At 59.0% G+C, this 18,179-nt stretch overlaps 3 protein-coding genes across 3 annotated transcripts in view; 2 read left to right on the forward strand and 1 right to left on the reverse strand.

The window, feature by feature from the left end:
• Positions 1–17,200, forward strand: part of LOC127566491 (tubulin alpha-3 chain-like) — a 29,830-nt gene extending 12,630 nt beyond the window's left edge. Inside the window, exon 5 of the mRNA XM_052008922.1 lies at positions 16,901–17,200. Within this exon, the coding sequence (XP_051864882.1) occupies positions 16,901–17,200 (300 nt within the window). The remainder of the gene's footprint in view (positions 1–16,900) is intronic.
• On the reverse strand, positions 5,681–8,938 carry LOC127566497 (tubulin alpha-1B chain-like). Its single transcript, XM_052008933.1, has 4 exons — positions 8,783–8,938; positions 8,535–8,683; positions 6,656–7,336; positions 5,681–5,980 (listed from the first exon to the last, which is right to left on the reverse strand). Exons 1-4 carry the CDS (start codon positions 8,901–8,903, stop codon positions 5,681–5,683), a joined length of 1,251 nt encoding a protein of 416 aa, XP_051864893.1. The 5' UTR covers positions 8,904–8,938.
• On the forward strand, positions 14,474–16,626 carry LOC127566501 (uncharacterized). Its single transcript, XM_052008938.1, has 4 exons — positions 14,474–14,547; positions 15,741–15,963; positions 16,063–16,211; positions 16,510–16,626. The coding sequence occupies exons 1-4, from the start codon at positions 14,545–14,547 to the stop codon at positions 16,624–16,626; spliced, it is 492 nt and encodes a 163-aa protein (XP_051864898.1). The 5' UTR covers positions 14,474–14,544.
• Positions 17,201–18,179: the final 979 nt, after the last annotated feature.

The following is an 18,179-nucleotide window of genomic DNA, read 5'->3' on the forward strand; positions in this document are numbered from 1 at the left end:
AGGTCAAATTGTAGGAAGGGAAATACCAGCTCCTGAAGCACCCACCCCATCGGGAATCACTGTAAGAAATATTCCGTAATGGTGAGGGGAGTGGTCGGGGACTACCACCGGGCACAACAAGTCAGTGCTTGTTCCACAGGTTGCTTTGCTGTTTCAAAAGCAGCCTGTTGTTCGGGTCCCCGTACGAATGTGGACTTTCGGCCACAGCCGACCTCGGAGGGAGGGGGAACAACAACTGCTTCCCATCCGGCTGCCCCAACCACGATTGTAGCCTGCGTGACCCCGAACATAAACTCGCCCTGGTTCGTTTGAAAGGACTGTCCCTTTAAGACATTAGCAAGTTTGCTATCAACACTGTTACAGGTTGAGGGGGTTGCTTCCCGATGGCCGTACGGACTGTGACCTCATTCGCAGGCAAAAGGGAACCCCCCCCCCCAACCCCTCTATCTGCATCTGTGCCCCTGTCCATGCGGCGGGTTTACCCGGGACGATGGTGTGTTGGGCACCCGTGTCGATGAGTGCCATCCACCTCTGTATGTTCCCCGTTCCCCAATGTACAGCGACGGGTATATGTGGCCTCAGGTCTCCCAGACAGGAGAGGGCGGTGGAACAAATGTGCCAGGACCCCTGTGGGAGGGGGTGGGGGTCTGCCACCCCGTGGGTGAAGGTTCCTGCTGGTGGAGATGGGCTACATCCTGTCTCTGCAGGTCCCAGATCTCAGCCTTGAGGGCAGGAGAGACTGCTTCGATTGGGGGAGGGACAGAGGCAGTGCCGTCGGGGGCAGCCCGCATGGTGCGGAGGTTGGGGGCGCCCCCTGTGTCGGGCTTGATCCCAGGATGGTTGTGGGTTTTCCCCTGGCCAGATGTCCCCCCCGCAACGCCCTTTCCAGAGTGCGTAAATGGCGGAGGTCGGGATTCCATCTCTGCCGGCGCGGTCCACCCCTGCGCGCAGCGCGTCCAAGAATAGCCGTTTGCGCGTAAAACGAGGGGTTGTGTCTCCAGCCCTCGTCTTTGCCCTACGGACCTGGGTGGGCTTCCCCCGCTGCAAGAACGCTAGCCCTTCCAGGAGGGTGATGGCATCCCGCACGGTCTTCCCATTAGCCGGTCCCATGAGGGGCAGGACCCCTGGCTTTAAATCGGGGCGCGCGGTGGTGGCCAGGTATCCCGTTAGCGCACTGGTCACCCTGATGTTTTCTAACAACTCACGACCGCCGGGCCTCTCATAGATGCCGGTCACCAGCGCCCATTCCCTGACGACCCCGGTGCCCTCACTGACCGTGCTCCACTGCGGTCGCCCATATAAGTCCCATTCGAGGAGGGTAGGGTACCGGACCCTCACTGCGGTCACTACCCGATCTCACAGGGTAGTGACGTTCCCAGTCCCTCCATGTGGCGCCCGCAGGGCATTGTTAATGCTCTGTTGGTCAGACAAGCTCCCCAGGGCGCTCACTTCCTGGTGAGAGGGGCTCACGTTGGGGGCCCCCCTCATCCCACAGTCGGAGCAGCCATGCGGCCAGGCGCTCGGCCGGCCGCTGGCGGTACCGGTCCGCCAGCTGGGTCAGCTCCTTGGCAGAGGTGTCCCGGGTCTCCGTAGTCTCGGAGGAACCACGGGCGCTTCCCCCTGCGGGGACTCATCCTGACTCCCCTCCCCTCTGTGGCGGACCTGGGACCGCATGGTGACGGGTTGAGCATGCAGGGGTTCGGGTGGGGAGGGCGGGTGTGATGGGGCCCCGGCTCATCAGTATCCATCCATATATCCCCATCCCCCAGCCACGCGTCCAGCTTGTCGCCGTGCCGGACCAGGGCTCGAATTTTTAATGGGTCCGGCTGCCAGCCTGACCGGCGGACTGCCTGCGCCTGCTGCATTTGGATCAGCCTGCAGGCGACTTTGGTACCTCTGGCCTCGAGGTCATTGGCCCGGGTCTGGGCAGCCTGGACTGCCTGCTGCAGCTCACAGCAGCGCTGCTGGAGCTCCTTTACCTCCATGTCTTTCTGGAGCCATGTAATCTGCATCTGGCTGGACATCCCAGCCTGGCGTCTCAGGAGGAACACAAGCAGCCAGACCCCAACTTCTAGAGGAGGGCAACTACGTGGTGCCCCAGTTTCTCACCACGTGGATCTAACTTCTCGGCCCAGTCCAATCTCCCAAATCCCTCACTCATCAGTCCAACCAGGAATCCTCCGCTCAGTACCTACACTCCCTTCTTTCCCCGGTTCCAGAACATCCTTCCCGCGTCTTGTGTCCAGCCAAGACCTTTTTAAGACCCTGCTCGCAGCGCCAAATGTTGTGAGGAAAGTTTCTTTCGGGTCTCAAAGGCAGAGGGCTCCGGGCACAGTCGTAGTATTTTTAAAAAAGGAATTTATTTACAAAGACAAACGCGGAAACAGAATGAACAGGAGCGGATACACACACACACACACACACACACACACACACACACACACACACACACACACACACACACACACACACACACACACACACAGTAAACTAGTTACAAACGATCAGGGAAAACGCAATACAGTGCCTGAACCCCCTGAACCTGAACAAGCATCGGTTCTTTGGTCCCTAAGGGTTCCCAGCTAATCACCCTTAAGTAGTGCACAGCTGACCTCCACATCCCTTGGAGAAACAAAGAGAGAGAGAACCAGAAACATGTGGCATTCTTTATAGTGCTGGAGGTCTGGGGGGTGGTCCAGCCCAGGTAATTCAAAAGGTCCGATGGCTCGGTGCCAGCAAGGACAAAGTTGCTTAAATGAGCCAATTGTTCAGGTGTGTACTGAGGGGCAGGGATGGAGCCAAACCTTGAGTGACAGTGGTGTCGCTTCCGACCCAATGAGCAATGCTATCATCCGACCAGAGCGGTCAGTGTTGTCACTGTCACATGACAGCCATGTCCTTTCACAATTCAGTGGGGGTCTCTGGTTATGTTAAGGTATGGGCCCCAGCTGTGTCTGCCTTTTCCCTGGCTGCGTGGAGCGACCCATGTTCCAGACCTACACCGGCATCTCTCCCCGCTGCATTAGTGACTGCATTGGTGCCGCTTCCTGCACCCGTGCAGAGCTCGTCAACTTGATCAACTTGCCCACCTCTGACACCTCCCTCCCCTTTCCGGATCTCTGTCTCCATCTGGGGAGACAGATTGTCCCCCCGGCATCTTCTACAAACCCACTGACTCTCTCGGTGACCTTGACTGCACCTCTTCCCAACCTGTCACTTGCAAGGACACTATTCACTTCTCCCAGTCCCAACGTCTCCACTGCACCTGTTCTGCTGATGAGGCTTTCCACTCCAGGACGTCCGAGATGTCCTCCTCTTTCAGAAAGCGGGGCTCCCCCCCCCCAGACGTGACAGGGATAGACTTCTCCTCGCCGTCCACCCCACAAGCCTACCCATCCACTACATGGTTCTCCAGAACTTCCGCCATCTCCAGTGGGGATCCCACCACCAGGCTCATCATCCCCTCCCCTCTACTTTCCGCAGGGATCGCTCTCTCCATGACGCCCTTGTCCCCTCCCCACCGATATCCCCCCCCCCCCCAGGTACATATCCCCGCAACTGCGCCGTGCCACACCTGCCCCTACACCTCCCCCCTCGCCACCCTTCGGGGCCCCAGACAGTCCCTCCAGGTGAAGCAGCCCTTCACCTGTGAATCCGAGGGTGTCATCCATTGCATCCGGTGCTCCCGGTGCGGCCTCCTGTATATCGGTGAGACCCGACACAAGATTGGGGGACTGCTTCGTCGAGCACCTTCCCTCCGTCTGCCCCCACAGCCGGGACCTCCCGGCGGCCAGCCATTTTAATTCCGCTTCCCACTCCCACACGGTCACGTCTGTCCGCGGCCTCCACCCCCCACCCCTGCCTGACCTGCAGCATTTTGTGCGTCTTGCTGCAGATTTCCAGCATCTGCAGTCTCCCGTGTCTCTCTCTGTTTACCGAGCCAGTGGGAAGTGCAGGCAGAGTCCACGGATGGGAAGCCACTTTCCGTGATGCACGGGGCTGTGTCCACGACTCTCCGCGGTTTCTTGCGGTCAGGGGCAGAGCAGTCACCGTACCAAGCTGTGATGCATCCAGACAGGGTGCTTTCTATGCTGCATCCATAAAGCGGATTGTGTGGGGATCAGGGGACTGCGTTTTGCACCGCCTGTGCTCAGTCCTGAGTGACCCCCGAGCTTCCAGTCCCCTGCCTAACGCCCCTTCTTACCCCTGAGCTCCCTGTCCGTGGCCTCCTGCGCTGTTGCAATGAAGTCCAACCTGACCTCGAGAAACAGCTGTCTGGGCGCACTGCAGGATTCAGAATTCCCCAACATCAGATAACCTGCTCTTTCTTTCTGTTGGATTGGCTATTTGTGCCGGCCATTCCTCTCTCTACTTGTAGCCTTCCCTGGATTTGTACATTCTGCTGGCCATATCCAAAGCAGATTAACCAGAATATTGCCAGGACTCCACGGGGAGCTCCAGATGTTGGACAAGCTTGGATTTTTCTTTGCACTGTATGAGACTGAGGGGTGACTACAGAGGTGCATAAAATCATGAGAGGTGAATGCACACAGCCCTTTTCCCAGAGAAACGGAATCAAAAACCAGAGGACACAGGTTATAAGTGAGAGGGGAAAGATTTAAGAGAGACCCGAGGGGCAAATATTTTCACCCAGAAGGTGATCCGTATATGTAACAAGCCGCCAGAGGAAGTGGTTGAGGCGGGTACGATCCCAGCCTGTCCAGCCCCTCCTTGTAACCCAAGCCCTCCGGTTCAGGTAACATCCTGGTGAATCTTCCCCTCACCCTCCTCCAGCTCAGTGATGTCCTTCCTATAGCTGGGCGACCGGAACTGCACATAACACACACCAACATCCAGTAAAGCTGTAACGGGACGTCCCAACCCCTGTACCTGCCCTGACAGATGAAGGCCAGCGTGCTAAACACCTTCTTCACCCCCCCCCCCCCCCCCCCCATGGCCCTGTCATTTAGTAGCTTCAAGTTCCCGGGCGTCAACATCTCCGAGGATCTCCGAGAAGTAGATGCCAGCGGCTCTACTTCGTTTGGAGTTTGAGGAGGTTTGGTATTGCAAATTTCTACAGATGTACAGTGGAGAGCATTCTGACTGGTTGTATCACGGTATGGAGGCTCCAATATGCAGGATCGCAAGAGGCTGCAGAGGGTTGTAGACGCAGCCAGCTCCATCACGGGCACAACCCTCCCCGCCATCGAGGACATCTTCAAGAGGCGATGCCTCAAGCAGGCTGCATCCATCACTAAGGACGCTCACCAACCCGGGACATGCCCTCTTCTCGGTACTACCATCGGGGAGGAGGTACAGGAGCCTGAAGACCCACACTCAACGATTCAGTTACAGCTTCTTCCCCTCCGCCATCAGATTTCTGAACGGTCCATGAATCCTCTTTCTGCAGGACGTGTGCACCTTGGTTGGTCTGGATGAGCTGGGTCTAACTGGGCCCATTTCTGTGACTCTATAACCCTCTCACCACATCAGCCCCCCATCCCACACACTGTTCAAAGTTAACTGGACACGATTTCAACCAGATTCTTCATAAGTTTATTTTCAGAATTATATTGCTTAACGACACTGTAATATTGCTAAAATTATTTCCTAAGATCTCAAGTTGTTCTGTAACATAAATGTGAAATTTGATTCAATGTTAAACTTTAAATAATAACGTCTATTCCTCGCCCTCCTCCGCTGCTTTGTCGAGCTCGGCGGAATCCACCGCCACCTCTTGGTAGTCCTTCTCCAGCGACGCCATGTCCTCCCGGGCGTCCTGGAACTCGCCTTCCTCCAGCCCCTCTCCCACGTACCAGTGGACGAAGGCCCGCTTGGCGTACATCTTGTCGAACTTGAGGTCGAGCCGGGTCCAGGCCATGGAGATGGCCGTGGTGTTGCTCAGCATGCAGAGGGCGCGCTGCACCTTGGCCAGGTCGCCGCCGGGCACCACGGTCGGGGGCTGGTAGTTGATGCCAACCTGTGGGGGGGAGGGGGGGGGAGAGGGGAGATATTGGATCTCAATCCCTGCACCTCCCTCCTACCTCCCCCCTCCCCACCCTCCACCGAAGGTAAATCTGCCAGACAGTCCCCGCCTGTCGCGGTGGCAACCCCCGGGCTGGGGGGTTGGGGGGGGGAGGAATTTCAAGGGCGGGGAGTCCCGGGCGAGGGCGCGGTCCGGAGGCGGGGGACAACCGGGAGATGCTCCAATTTCCTATCCCGCGGGGGCTTCATGTTTCCACGGACGACTCTTACTGGACCCGTTACCGGGCGGAATGAGGCCACTCGGCCCATTGCATCCCTACTGTCTCCGAGCACAGCAATCTCACCACCCCTCTCCTTCTCCCCTCCAGCCCCTCTCCCGGTAGGACGCCCCCCCCCCCCCCGCGAGAGTCGGGCGTGTCCCCTGGGATTCAGGCGAGATCCTTCCCAGGGGGTGTCTGCATTGGCGGCCCAGCCGGGATTCAGGTGTGTTGGGTGGGGAGGTCACGGTGCGGGAAGCGGAGGGTTCTCGGGTGCAGGGTGTGTGAAGGGAGGGACGTGTCCTGAACTTGTGCAGATGGACTATTCACCTGGGGCAGCGGTTTCCTGCAATCAATGTCCCCTCCTACCCGCGGGACACGGGGACGGGTCTCACACACGCCCCCACACTCACCTTGAAGCCGGTCGGGCACCAGTCCACGAACTGGATGGACCGCTTGCTCTTGATGGTGGCGATGGAGGCGTTGACATCCTTGGGCACCACGTCGCCGCGGTACAGCATGCAGCACGCCATGTACTTGCCCTGGCGGGGGTCGCACTTCACCATCTGGTTGGCCGGCTCGAAGCAGGCGTTGGTGATCTCGGCCACCGACAGTTGCTCGTGGTATGCCTTCTCGGCCGAGATCAGGGGCGCGTAGGTGGCCAACGGGAAGTGGATGCGGGGGTAGGGCACCAGGTTGGTCTGGAACTCAGTCAGGTCCACGTTGAGGGCGCCGTCGAAGCGCAGCGAGGCGGTGATGGACGACACAATCTGCGCGATCAGGCGGTTGAGGTTGGTGTAGGTGGGGCGCTCGATGTCCAGGTTCCGCCGGCACACGTCGTAGATGGCCTCGTTGTCCACCATGAAGGCGCAGTCGGAGTGCTCCAGGGTGCAGTGGGTGACGAGCACCGAGTTGTAGGGCTCGACCACGGCGGTGGAGATCTGCGGCGCCGGGTAGACGGAGAACTCCAGCTTGGATTTCTTGCCGTAGTCGACGGAGAGTCTCTCCATGAGGAGGGAGGTGAAGCCCGAGCCGGTGCCGCCCCCGAAGCTGTGGAAGACCAGGAACCCCTGCAGTCCCGTGCACTGGTCCGCCTGAGGGGGAGAGAGGTGCCGGCGTGACTGGGAGACGGGGCGTGTGGTCACTGAATGTCGCGCTCCCGGGCACCTCCCACGGAGGTCGGGCACAGGGTGTTACTGGATTGCTGAGGGGTGGGGGCGATTCGAGCACCTCTTGCAAACTCCGTCTCAGCCACACTTGGAGTATTGTGTGCTGTTCTGGTCGCCCCCTTACAGGATGTGGAGGCTTTGGAGAGGGTGCAGAAGAGGTTCACCAGGACGCTGCTTGGATTAGAGGGCGTGAGCTATAAGGAGAGGTCGGACAGACTTGGGTTGTTTTCTCAGGAGCGGCGGAGGCTGAGGGGAGACCTGACAGAGGTTTATAAAATTATGAGAGGCACAGGTAGAGTAGACAGCCGGTATCTTTAACCCGGGGTTGCATTTAAGGTGAGAGGGGGGGATAGTTGAAAGGAGGTGTGCGGGGCAGGATTTTTTTACACGGAGAGCGGTGGGGGCCTGGAATGTGCTGCCTGGGGTCGGGGTGGAGGCAGATACGATGGAGGGGTTTAAGAGGCTCTCAGACAGGCCCAGAGATGCGCAGGGAATGGACAGAGATCGACACTATGTCGGCCGAAGGGATTAGGGGTCGTTACCTTAATTAGTTCGGGGGCCGAAGGGCCTGTGGCCGCGGTGTCCAGTTCCATGTTCCAAGGATTTTTCCCGGAGCTGGAATGTCCGGACCTATTTCGGACGTGGGAGCGGCGTGTGTGTGACGCTCGGCCCGGGGTAGCAGAACCAGGATGGTGCCGAGACCCGGCGGTGCGTCGGCGGGGAGCAGCTGGGACCCAGTGAAACCGGGCAGCGAGAGGCCGGTTGGGGACGGGCAGTGGAGGGTGGGGGGGGGGGGCGGTGTGGGGAGGGTCCGGAGTACCTGGAACGGGGCAGATGGGGGACGGAAGTAGCGGGGCAAGACTGGATTGGGAGGGGGCAGGGGGCCGTCTCTGGAGCCGGACGGAAGGGGTCTGTTGGAACCGGAGAGGGGAAGGGGGGGGAACCGCGGTATCTTGGGAGGGGGGGGGGGACAGTTGGAGCAGGATGGGGGGAGGGGGGTGGGGGAAGCCTCTGCCGCGAAGGTAGGTGCGTGGGAGGGGAGTCCCGCTGGCGCGGTTCCCCTGCCGACACACCGTCTGCAGCCGATGCGTCGGGTCCCGAGTTACGGCGCAACTGGACCTACCACCTTCCGGATGCGATCCAGCACCAGGTCCACGATCTCCTTGCCGATCGAGCAGTGGCCCCGCGCGTAGTTATTGGCCGCATCCTCCTTGCCCGTGATGAGCTGCTCGGGATGGAAGAGCTGCCGGTAGGTGCCGGTCCGGACCTCGTCTGTAGGGGGGGAGAGAGGGAGCAGAGAACGGGAGCATTGAACACACGCTGCATTAAATCAGTGTGAAACCAACTCTCCAACAACCGCCGGCCCCTTACCGATCACTGTGGGCTCCAGGTCGACGAACACGGCCCGAGGAACGTGCTTGCCCGCCCCCGTCTCGCTGAAGAAGGTGTTGAAGGAGTCGTCGCCCCCTCCGATGGTCTTGTCGCTGGGCATCTGCCCATCCGGCTGGATCCCGTGCTCCAGGCAGTAGAGCTCCCAGCAAGCGTTGCCGATCTGGCAGCCGGCCTGGCCGACGTGGACCGAGATACACTCGCGCTGGAGGGGGAGGTGGCGGGTGGGGGGGGGGGGGACATACAGGGTAATTAACTCCACCGTCTATAGGGGTTCAAAGTGGCGGCTCACTCCCACGTTCTCAATCGCGCTCCCCTTGCCAGCGATGGCCCGTTCTCCAGCCAATGTATAAATAGGAATCCAAGCACAGAATGCAGAAGATTGACAGAGCCAAACATCCGGATAACCTGACTGAAGCCAGCCTCCCCTCCGCGGACTCCGTCTGCACTTCCCGCCGCCTCGGGAAAGCAGCCGACATATTCAAAGACCCCCACCCACCCCGGACACTCTCCCTTCACCCCTCTCCAGTCTGGCAGAAGATACAAGAGCCTGAAAGCACGGACCACCAGGCTCAAGGACAGCTTCTGTCCCGCTGTGATAAGACTTTTGCACTGTTCCCTTATACGATGAGATGGACTCTGACCTCACGATCTACCTTGTTGTGACCTTGCACCTTATTGCACTGCACTTTCTCTGTAGCTGTGACACTTTACTCTGTACTGTTATTATTTTTACCTGTACTACCTCAATGCACTCTGTACTAACTCAATGTAACTGCACTGTGTAATGAATTGACCTGTACGATCGGGATGCAAGACAAGTTTTTCACTGGACCTCGGTACAAGTGACAATAACGAACCAATACCAATAAGCCAATACCAAGCTTCTATCCCACTGTTGTATGACTATTGAACGGTCGCCTCATTGGATGAGATGGACTCTTGACCTCACAATCTACCTCGTCGTGGCCCTTGCACCTTATTGTCTGCCTGCACTGCACTTTCTCTGTAACTGTGACGCTTTATTCTGCATTCTGTTATTGGTTTCCCTTGTACTACCTCAATGTGATGAAATGATCTGTGCGTAGAGAGGACATCTTCAAGAGTCGGTGCCTCAAGGAGGAGGCATCCATCACTGAGGACCCTCACCACCCCGGGACACGCCCTCTTCTCGTTACTACCGTCGGGGAGAAGGTACAGGAGCCTGAAGACCCACACTCAACGATTCAGGAACAGCTTCTTCCCCTCCGTCGTCAGATTTCTGAACGGTCCATGATCGTTATTCCCTTTTTTAGAATTATTTATTTATTTTGTAATTTGGTAATAGCATTGGGTTATTATTGTCACGTACCGAGGTCCAGTGAAAAACTTGTCTTACAAACCGATCGTACAGGTCAATTCATTACACAGTGCAGTTACATTGAGTTAGTACAGAGTGCATTGAGGTAGTACAGGTAAAAACAATAACAGTACAGAGTAAAGTGTCACAGCTACAGAGAAAGTGCAGTGCAATAAGGTGCAAGGTGACAACAAGGTAGATCGTGAGGTCAGAGTCCATCTCATCGTATAAGGGAACCATTCGATAGTCTTATCACCGTGGGATAGAAGCTGTCCTTGAGCCTGGTGGTACGTGCCCTCAGGCTCCTGTATCTCAGTAGTTATAGTAATAAGTAAATTATAGTGATTTTAAGTCTTTGCACCGTTCCGGTGCCGCAAAACAACAGATTTCACGTCCTATAACTCAGCGATAATAAACCCAATTTTGATTCTGAGCGATCTGCAAAAGAAATGTTTCACTGTACCTCTGAATTGGGAGATTGCTGGCCACTGACAACCCCGCACCGCCCTCAATCAGGACGATACCCTTCTCCTCCTAGGGTCTGAATGGACCTCCCTGTCCCACAAGCGGAACCTGAGGAGAAACGCCCCTTCCACACTGTGATTGGCGAGAGCTCCCTGTGAAGTGACTATCGCCCACCAGTTAGGATCCTTTCCCTCGGAGATCCCCCCCCCCCCACCTCCCACCGCCACCACGTAGGCTCACCATGTTCTCCCAGTGTAGTCGAGGCAGCCGATGGCGTCTGTTGCTGCTCGCCCTATTTATACCGGGTCGTGCTTGGCAAAGGGGAGGGTGGGGGGCTTGTGATTGGCCTTTTGGGACAATTATTCCACGGTTACTCGGAGACGTTGCCAATAAACAAAAGGACGGATTGTTGACTTGATGTCGACGCCGCGTTGGCCACAATGGACAATGGGGACAAGCAGATGAGGTTTGCTGTACCTCATCCGACCAGCCCAGAACTCGTCCCCTCCCCAACACTCGTGGCGAACTCCACCCACGTCCCAACCGGGGATCGAGTTACAGAGCTGGTCAGCCCACCTCATTCCCAACAGCCCCGCCAAAACTAATCCCATTCACCAGCACTTGTCCAGTAGCCCGGGAAGCCTTGGGGTCCCAACCAAGTGCTGGTCCGGATGCTTCTCCAATGTTGTGAGAGGCTCTGCAGCAACCCCCCCCCCCCCCCCCCGGCCAGCGTGTTCCAGCTTCCAACCAACACACCCCACCGCCACACACACACACACACACACACACACACACACACACACACACACACACACACACACACACACACACACACACACACAAACTCCAAGGCGGAGTACAAGGTTAATGGCAGGATTCTGGGCAGTGTGGAGGAGCAGAGGGATGTGGGGGTTCACATCCACAGATCACTGAAAGTTGCCTCACAGGTGGATAGTGTAGTTAATAAAGCTTATGGGATGTTAGCTTTCATCAGTCGTGGGATCGAGTTTAAGAGCCGCGAGGTAATGATGCAGCTTTACAAAACTCTGGTCAGACCACACTTGGAGTACTGTGTCCAGTTCTGGTCGCCTCATTATAGGAAGGATGTGGAGGCGTTGGAAAGGGTGCAGAGGAGATTTACCAGGATGCTGCCTGGTTAAGAGAGTATGGATAATGAGGAGAGACTAAGGGAGCTCGGGCTTTACTCTTTGGAGAGAAGGAGGATGAGAGGAGACATGATAGAGGTGTACAAAATATTAAGAGGAATAGATAGAGTGGACAGCCAGCGCCTCTTTCCCAGGGCACCAATGCTCAATACAACAGGGCATGGCTTTAAGGTAATGGGTGGGAAGTTCAAGGGAGATATCAGAGGAAGGTTTTTCACCCAGAGAGTGGTTGGGGCGGGGAATGCGCTGCCTGGGGCGGTGGTGGAGGCTGATACGTTGGTCAAATTCGAGAGATTGTTAGATAAGCATATGGAGGAATTTAAAATCGAGGGATATGTGGGAGGAAGGGGTTAGATGGTCTTCGGCGATGTTTAAAGGTCGGCACAGCATTGTGGGCCGAAGGGCCTGTATTGTGCTGTACCGTGCTATGATTCTATGAAACTTGTCCTCTGGTCTCAGCCACTTCTGCCATGGCGGAATGTTTCTCACCATCCTCCTGATCTCTGCCCCTCATGATTTTGTACACGTCTATCAACTCCCCCCACCCCCAGCCTCCTCCGCCCCAGGCAGAACAGTCCCAGACTCTCCGGCCTCTCCTCGTCACTGGAACGCTCCGTCCCAGGTCCCTGCAACCGCACCAAGTGCTACACCTGGCCCTACACCTCCTCCCTCACCACCATTCAGGGTCCCAGACAGTCCCTCCAGGTGAGGCAGCGCTTCACCTGTGAGTCCGAGGGTGTTATTTATTGCACCCGGTGCTCCCGGTGCGGCCTCCTGTACATCGGTGAGACCCGCCGCAGATTGGGTGACCCGCTTCGTCGAGCACCTTCCCTCCGTCCGCCGCAACAGCCGGGACCTCCCGGTGGCCGCCCACCTCAAGTCCACATCGCACTCCCGCACTGACCTGCCTGTCCACGGCCTCCTCTACTGCCACGTTGAGGCCAGACGCAGGTTAGAGGAACAACACCTCATATTCCGCCTTGGGAGTCTCCAACTTGACGGCCTCAATGTCGATCGGTAACCCCACCCCTTCTTTATATCTCCCCCCCCCCCCCAACTCCTCTGTCTTCCCTTATTCCTGTGGCTCCCTTCCCCCGCCTTGAGGACCTGCCCATCTCTTCCAGCCCCCCCCCATCCTTTATTCCATGGTCCACTGCCCCCTCCTGCCGGATTCCTTCGTCAGCCCTTTTGCCTCTTCTACCTGTCACCTCTCAGCTTATTACATCTTCTCCCCCTCCCCCACCCACTACCTTCCCCCTCTCACCTGGACTCACCTGTCCCCTGCCTGCGTGTGCTCCTCCCACCTTCTTATTCTGGTTTCTGCCCTTTTACTTTCCAGTCCTGATGAAGGGTATTGGTATTGGTTTATTATGGTCACTTGTACCGAGGTCCAGTGAAAAACTTGTCCTGCATACCGATCGTACAGATCAAGTCATTACACAGTGCATTGAGGTAGTACAGAGTGCATTGAGGTTAGTTCAGGTAAAACCAATAACAGTACAGAGTAAAGTGTCCCAGCTACAGAGAAAGTGCAGTGCAATAAGGTGCAAGGTCACAACAAGGTAGATCGTGAGGTCAGAGTCCATCTCATCGTATAAGGGAACCGTTCAATAGTCTTATCACAGTGGGGTAGAAGCTGTCCTTGAGCCTGGTGGTACGTGCGCTCAGGCTCCTGTATCTTCTACGCGATGGAAGAGGGGAGAAGAGAGAATGTCCCGGGTGGGTGGGGTCTTTGATTATTCTGGCTGTTTTACCAAGGCAGCGAGAAGTGTAGACCACGGAGGGGAGGCTGGTGTCCGTGACGCGCTGGGCGGTGTCCACAACTCTCTGCTGTTTCTCGCGGTCCCGGGCAGGGCAGTTGCCGCACCGAGCCGGGATGCATCCGGATAGGATGCAGGAGCAACACACAAGATGCTGGAGGAACTCAGTGGGTCAGACAGCAAGTCCAGAGGAAGGGCCTCGACCCGAAACGTCGACTGCATCTTTTCCCTCCTGTCGATACCGCCTGACCCGCTGAGTATCTCCAGCACCTGCGGTCCCCGGTGACAACATTACCACCTGAAACTTGCAGCATTGGTACAGGGCTGCACACGTCGGGTGCAGAGGTGGGGGGGGGGGGTCTCCCCTGAAGTCCAGGGCCAGGGGCCACCGTCTCAGGAAAGCGCGTTGGCTATTTAGGGCGGAGCTGAGCAGAGTTGTCTTCACTCGGGGGTGGGTGGGGGGGGGGGGGTGGAGAGACCTGTTGGACGCTGGAACCCCAGTGCGGACTCCGGGCCTGAGTTCACTCCCTGCAGAACTCGACAGGTTCCCGGGTCTGCAGCACATCAGGGGGTGTGGAGGGAGTGCGAGGACCCGGAGCTGGGAAAGGGGTCGGGGTAATACTGAAAGCTGGCGCAGCCTCGATGGGCCGAATGGACGACCCGCTCCTCCAGGGGCCTGATCGGTGCAGAGTTGATTGACGGGTCACCGGGGTGGGGGGGGGGGGGGGGTGCCCTTTTGCTGGGGGGTGAGTGACAGGGCGTGACGTGACGTGGACAGTGCTCCCCTCCCACGTCACCGGGAGCCCCGCCCATTATCAATTGTAGCGAAGCTCTGGCCCCGCCCTTCGCCCGGAGCCGCCAATCCGCGGCCGGGCCCGGCCCGACCCTTGTTTACACGTCTCCGAGCAACCATTCCTCCGAAAGAGCCAATCAGAGGCCGAGCGTCGGTAATAAATAGCGCGGGCGGCGACGGGCGCCGCGCATCGGCGGGGCTGCGGCGATAATCGGGACATTATGGTAGGCCCACGTGGTCGAACGCTGAGAGCCGCCGGGTTCCACGGGGACAATGGGGGGGGGGACCCGCGGGCGTCCGATTGGTGGGAGAGGTCCCCTCTGTGGGGAGTGTCCACCAATCAGAGAAGGGCGAGTGCGGCTGATCCAATCCAGTTAAGCCCGGGCTGGGCGCAGAGACGGGGAGTTGCCTCGGGGGTTGGGGGGATCCCCGGGCTGGGCGCAGGGACCGGGAGTTGCCTCGGGGGTTGGGGGGGATCCCCGGGCTGGGCGCAGAGACGGGGAGTTGCCTCGGGGGTTGGGGGGGGGGGATCCCCGGGCTGGGCGCAGGGACCGGGAGTTGCCTCGGGGGTTGGGGGGGGGGGGGATCCCCGGGCTGGGCGCAGGGACCGGGAGTTGCCTCGGGGGTTGGGGGGGGGGGATCCCCGGGCTGGGCGCAGGGACCGGGAGTTGCCTCGGGGGTTGGGGGGGGGGGGATCCCCGGGCTGGGCGCAGGGACCGGGAGTTGCCTCGGGGGTTGGGGGGATCCCCGGGCTGGGCGCAGGGACCGGGAGTTGCTTCGGGGGTTGGGGGGATCCCCGGGCTGGGCGCAGGGACCGGGAGTTGCCTCGGGGGTTGGGGGGGATCCCCGGGCTGGGCGCAGGGACCGGGAGTTGCCTCGGGGGTTGGGAGGGATCCCCGGGCTGGGCGCAGGGACCGAGAGTTCCCTCGGGGGTTGGGGGGGATCCCCGGGCTGGGCGCAGGGACCGAGAGTTCCCTCGGGGGTTGGGGGGATCCCCAGGCTGGGCGCAGGGACCGGGAGTTGCCTCGGGGGTTGGGGGGGATCCCCGGGCTGGGCGCAGGGACCGGGAGTTGCCTCGGGGGTTGGGAGGGATCCCCGGGCTGGGCGCAGGGACCGGGAGTTGCCTCGGGGGTTGGGGGGGGGGATCCCCGGGCTGGGCGCAGGGACCGGGACTTGCCTCGGGGCTTGGGGGGGGATCCCCGGGCTGGGCGCAGGGACCGGGAGTTCCCTCTGGTTTGGGGGATCCTCAGGCTGAGAATGTGTGGGCAGACGGGGGACACAGAAGGAATGAGTGAGATGCGGGTCACAGTAACCAGATGGGATTCTCCCCCATCCAGCTCCCTCCTGCCCCCGCACTGACCACAGACAGCTTTGCCCTCGCTCGCTAATGACCCTGTGATCTCTCCCAACCCTCCAGCGCGAGTGTATCTCGGTCCACGTCGGCCAGGCCGGCTGCCAGATCGGCAACGCTTGCTGGGAGCTCTACTGCCTGGAGCACGGGATCCAGCCGGATGGGCAGATGCCCAGCGACAAGACCATCGGAGGGGGCGACGACTCCTTCAACACCTTCTTCAGCGAGACGGGGGCGGGCAAGCACGTTCCTCGGGCCGTGTTCGTCGACCTGGAGCCCACAGTGATCGGTAAGGGGCCGGCGGTTGTTGGAGAGTTGGTCTCTCAGAGACTTACTGTAGCGTGTGTTCAATTCTCCCGTTCTCTGCTCCCTCTCTCTCCCCCCACAGACGAGGTCCGGACCGGCACCTACCGGCAGCTCTTCCATCCCGAGCAGCTCATCACGGGCAAGGAGGATGCGGCCAATAACTACGCGCGGGGCCACTGCTCGATCGGCAAGGAGGTCGTGGACCTGGTGCTGGATCGCATCCGGAAGCTGGTAGGTCCAGTTACATCGGAGTATCCCGGGATTTCTCCTTCACCCCTCACCTCCGGGAGCGGCTCGCTGTCCGGGGTGCAGCCCCACTCCTGATGTCCCTTCCAGCGCTCTGACTGATGCTCTCCCCCCCCCCCCCTCACTACGTCCAGCGACGTTTCCCTGCGTTTGAGGACAGATCCAGTTCCAACCTCAGTGGCTCAGCCGCCTGTTGATGCCCAACTGTTGGGCGGAGACTCGCCGTTCATCCCCCCGATGCCACGGGGCGCGATCATTGAGTGTTTGTTCCCCACATCCGCAGGCGGACCAGTGCACCGGACTGCAGGGGCTGGAGGGGAGAAGGAGAGGGGTGGTGAGATTGCTGTGCTCGGAGACAGTAGGGATGCAACGGGCCGAGTGGCCTCATTCCGCCCGGTAACGGGTCCAGTAAGAGTCGTCCGTGGAAACATGAAGCCCCCGCGGGATAGGAAATTGGAGCATCTCCCGGTTGTCCCCCGCCTCCGGACCGCGCCCTCGCCCGGGACTCCCCGCCCTTGAAATTCCTCCCCCCCCCAACCCCCCAGCCCGGGGGTTGCCACCGCGACAGGCGGGGACTGTCTGGCAGATTTACCTTCGGTGGAGGGTGGGGGGGGGGGGGAGGTAGGAGGGAGGTGCAGGGATTGAGATCCAATATCTCCCCTCTCCTCCCACAGGTTGGCATCAACTACCAGCCCCCGACCGTGGTGCCCGGCGGCGACCTGGCCAAGGTGCAGCGCGCCCTCTGCATGCTGAGCAACACCACCGCCGTGGCCATGGCCTGGACCCGCATGAACCTCAAGTTCGACAAGATGTACGCAAAGCGGGCCTTCGTCCACTGGTACGTGGGAGAGGGGCTGGAGGAAGGCGAGTTCCAGGACGCCCGGGAGGACCTGGCGTCGCTGGAGAAGGACTACGAAGAGGTGGGCGTGGATTCGGCCGAGCTGGACAAAGCAGCGGAGGAGGGCGAGGAATAGACGTTATTATTTAAAGTTTAACATTGGATCAAAGTTCTCATTTATGTTACAGAACGGCTTAGGATTTAGGAAATATTTTAATGATATAAGATTTGTAAATCTGGAAATAAACCGATTTGGACAAAATCCCTTCGATAGTCCGTCCGCTTGACATCGAAGCGTCCACAGGAGATGGTCACGGTGCCCAGCAGGAGGACGGGGTGGTCAATGAGGGCAAACGAAGGTGGCAGAAGTAGACACCAGGGTCCTGATATCGCAGACGACCCCCCCCCCCCCCATAGACTGGCGGAGTGGTGGGCGGTGGAGAAGGTCGCCGAAGGGTACAGGGGGGTGTCGATCAGCTGCCGACATGGGCAGAGAAAGGGCAGATGGAGTTTAAGCCGAGCAAGTTGGGGGGATCGAACTGTATCGTGGAGGGGTGGTGGCTGTCACGGGACAGCACTGCCCACTACCTGGTCGGTGGACACACCACCGCCAGTCAAGGTTTGGCCCCGCCGCACCCATCAGCAAACACCTGACCATTGGCCTTTGTAACGGATTAGTCCTTGCTGGCAGTGGGCCATTGACCCCCTGTGAACTACCTGGGCTGGACACCCCCCCCCCCCCCCACCCACCAGCCCTCCAGCACTATAAAGTGTGCCACGTGTGCTCGGCTCGGCCTCTTTGTCTGCTCCGAGGGATGAACCTGCTTCACTCCAGGCCGAGCCCTGTGAAACGGCACTGGAGAGATCGTTGGTGAGGTGTGCACTGCTAAAGGGTCGGGAGCGTTTTAGTTAGTGTCCCTAGTAGCATAGAGCCAAGCCTGCACTGAGTCAAGGGGCGGCGGCTATCGTAGTGTTTTTCCTTGATTGTATGAACCCAGTCCATTGTGGGTGTGAAATGTACCCCTGTTGTGCTTTACCATGCTCACTATAGACTCTGTGTGTGCGTGTGTGTGTGTGCGTGTGTGTGTGTGTGCGTGTGTGTGTGTGTGCGTGCG

The sequence above is a fragment of the Pristis pectinata genome, chromosome 42 (genome assembly GCF_009764475.1).
Source record: "Pristis pectinata isolate sPriPec2 chromosome 42, sPriPec2.1.pri, whole genome shotgun sequence".
Lineage (NCBI taxonomy): Eukaryota > Metazoa > Chordata > Chondrichthyes > Rhinopristiformes > Pristidae > Pristis > Pristis pectinata.

What these genes read in the sequence shown, in the direction of transcription:
- LOC127566497 (XM_052008933.1), bottom strand. Translation starts at nt 8,903, where the DNA reads ATGCCCAGCGACAAGACCATCGGAGGGGGCGACGACTCCTTCAACACC. An exon ending in TGGATCGCATCCGGAAGGTG is followed by an intron (nt 7,337 to 8,534) that starts GTAGGTCCAGTT and finishes TCTCCCCCTCAG; the next exon opens with GCGGACCAGTGCACGGGACT. An exon ending in GGTGCCCGACCGGCTTCAAG is followed by an intron (nt 5,981 to 6,655) that starts GTGAGTGTGGGG and finishes TCCCCCCCACAG; the next exon opens with GTTGGCATCAACTACCAGCC.
- LOC127566501 (XM_052008938.1), top strand. An exon ending in CCTGGAGCCCACAGTGATCG is followed by an intron (nt 15,964 to 16,062) that starts GTAAGGGGCCGG and finishes CTCCCCCCACAG; the next exon opens with ACGAGGTCCGGACCGGCACC. An exon ending in TGGATCGCATCCGGAAGCTG is followed by an intron (nt 16,212 to 16,509) that starts GTAGGTCCAGTT and finishes CCACATCCGCAG; the next exon opens with GCGGACCAGTGCACCGGACT.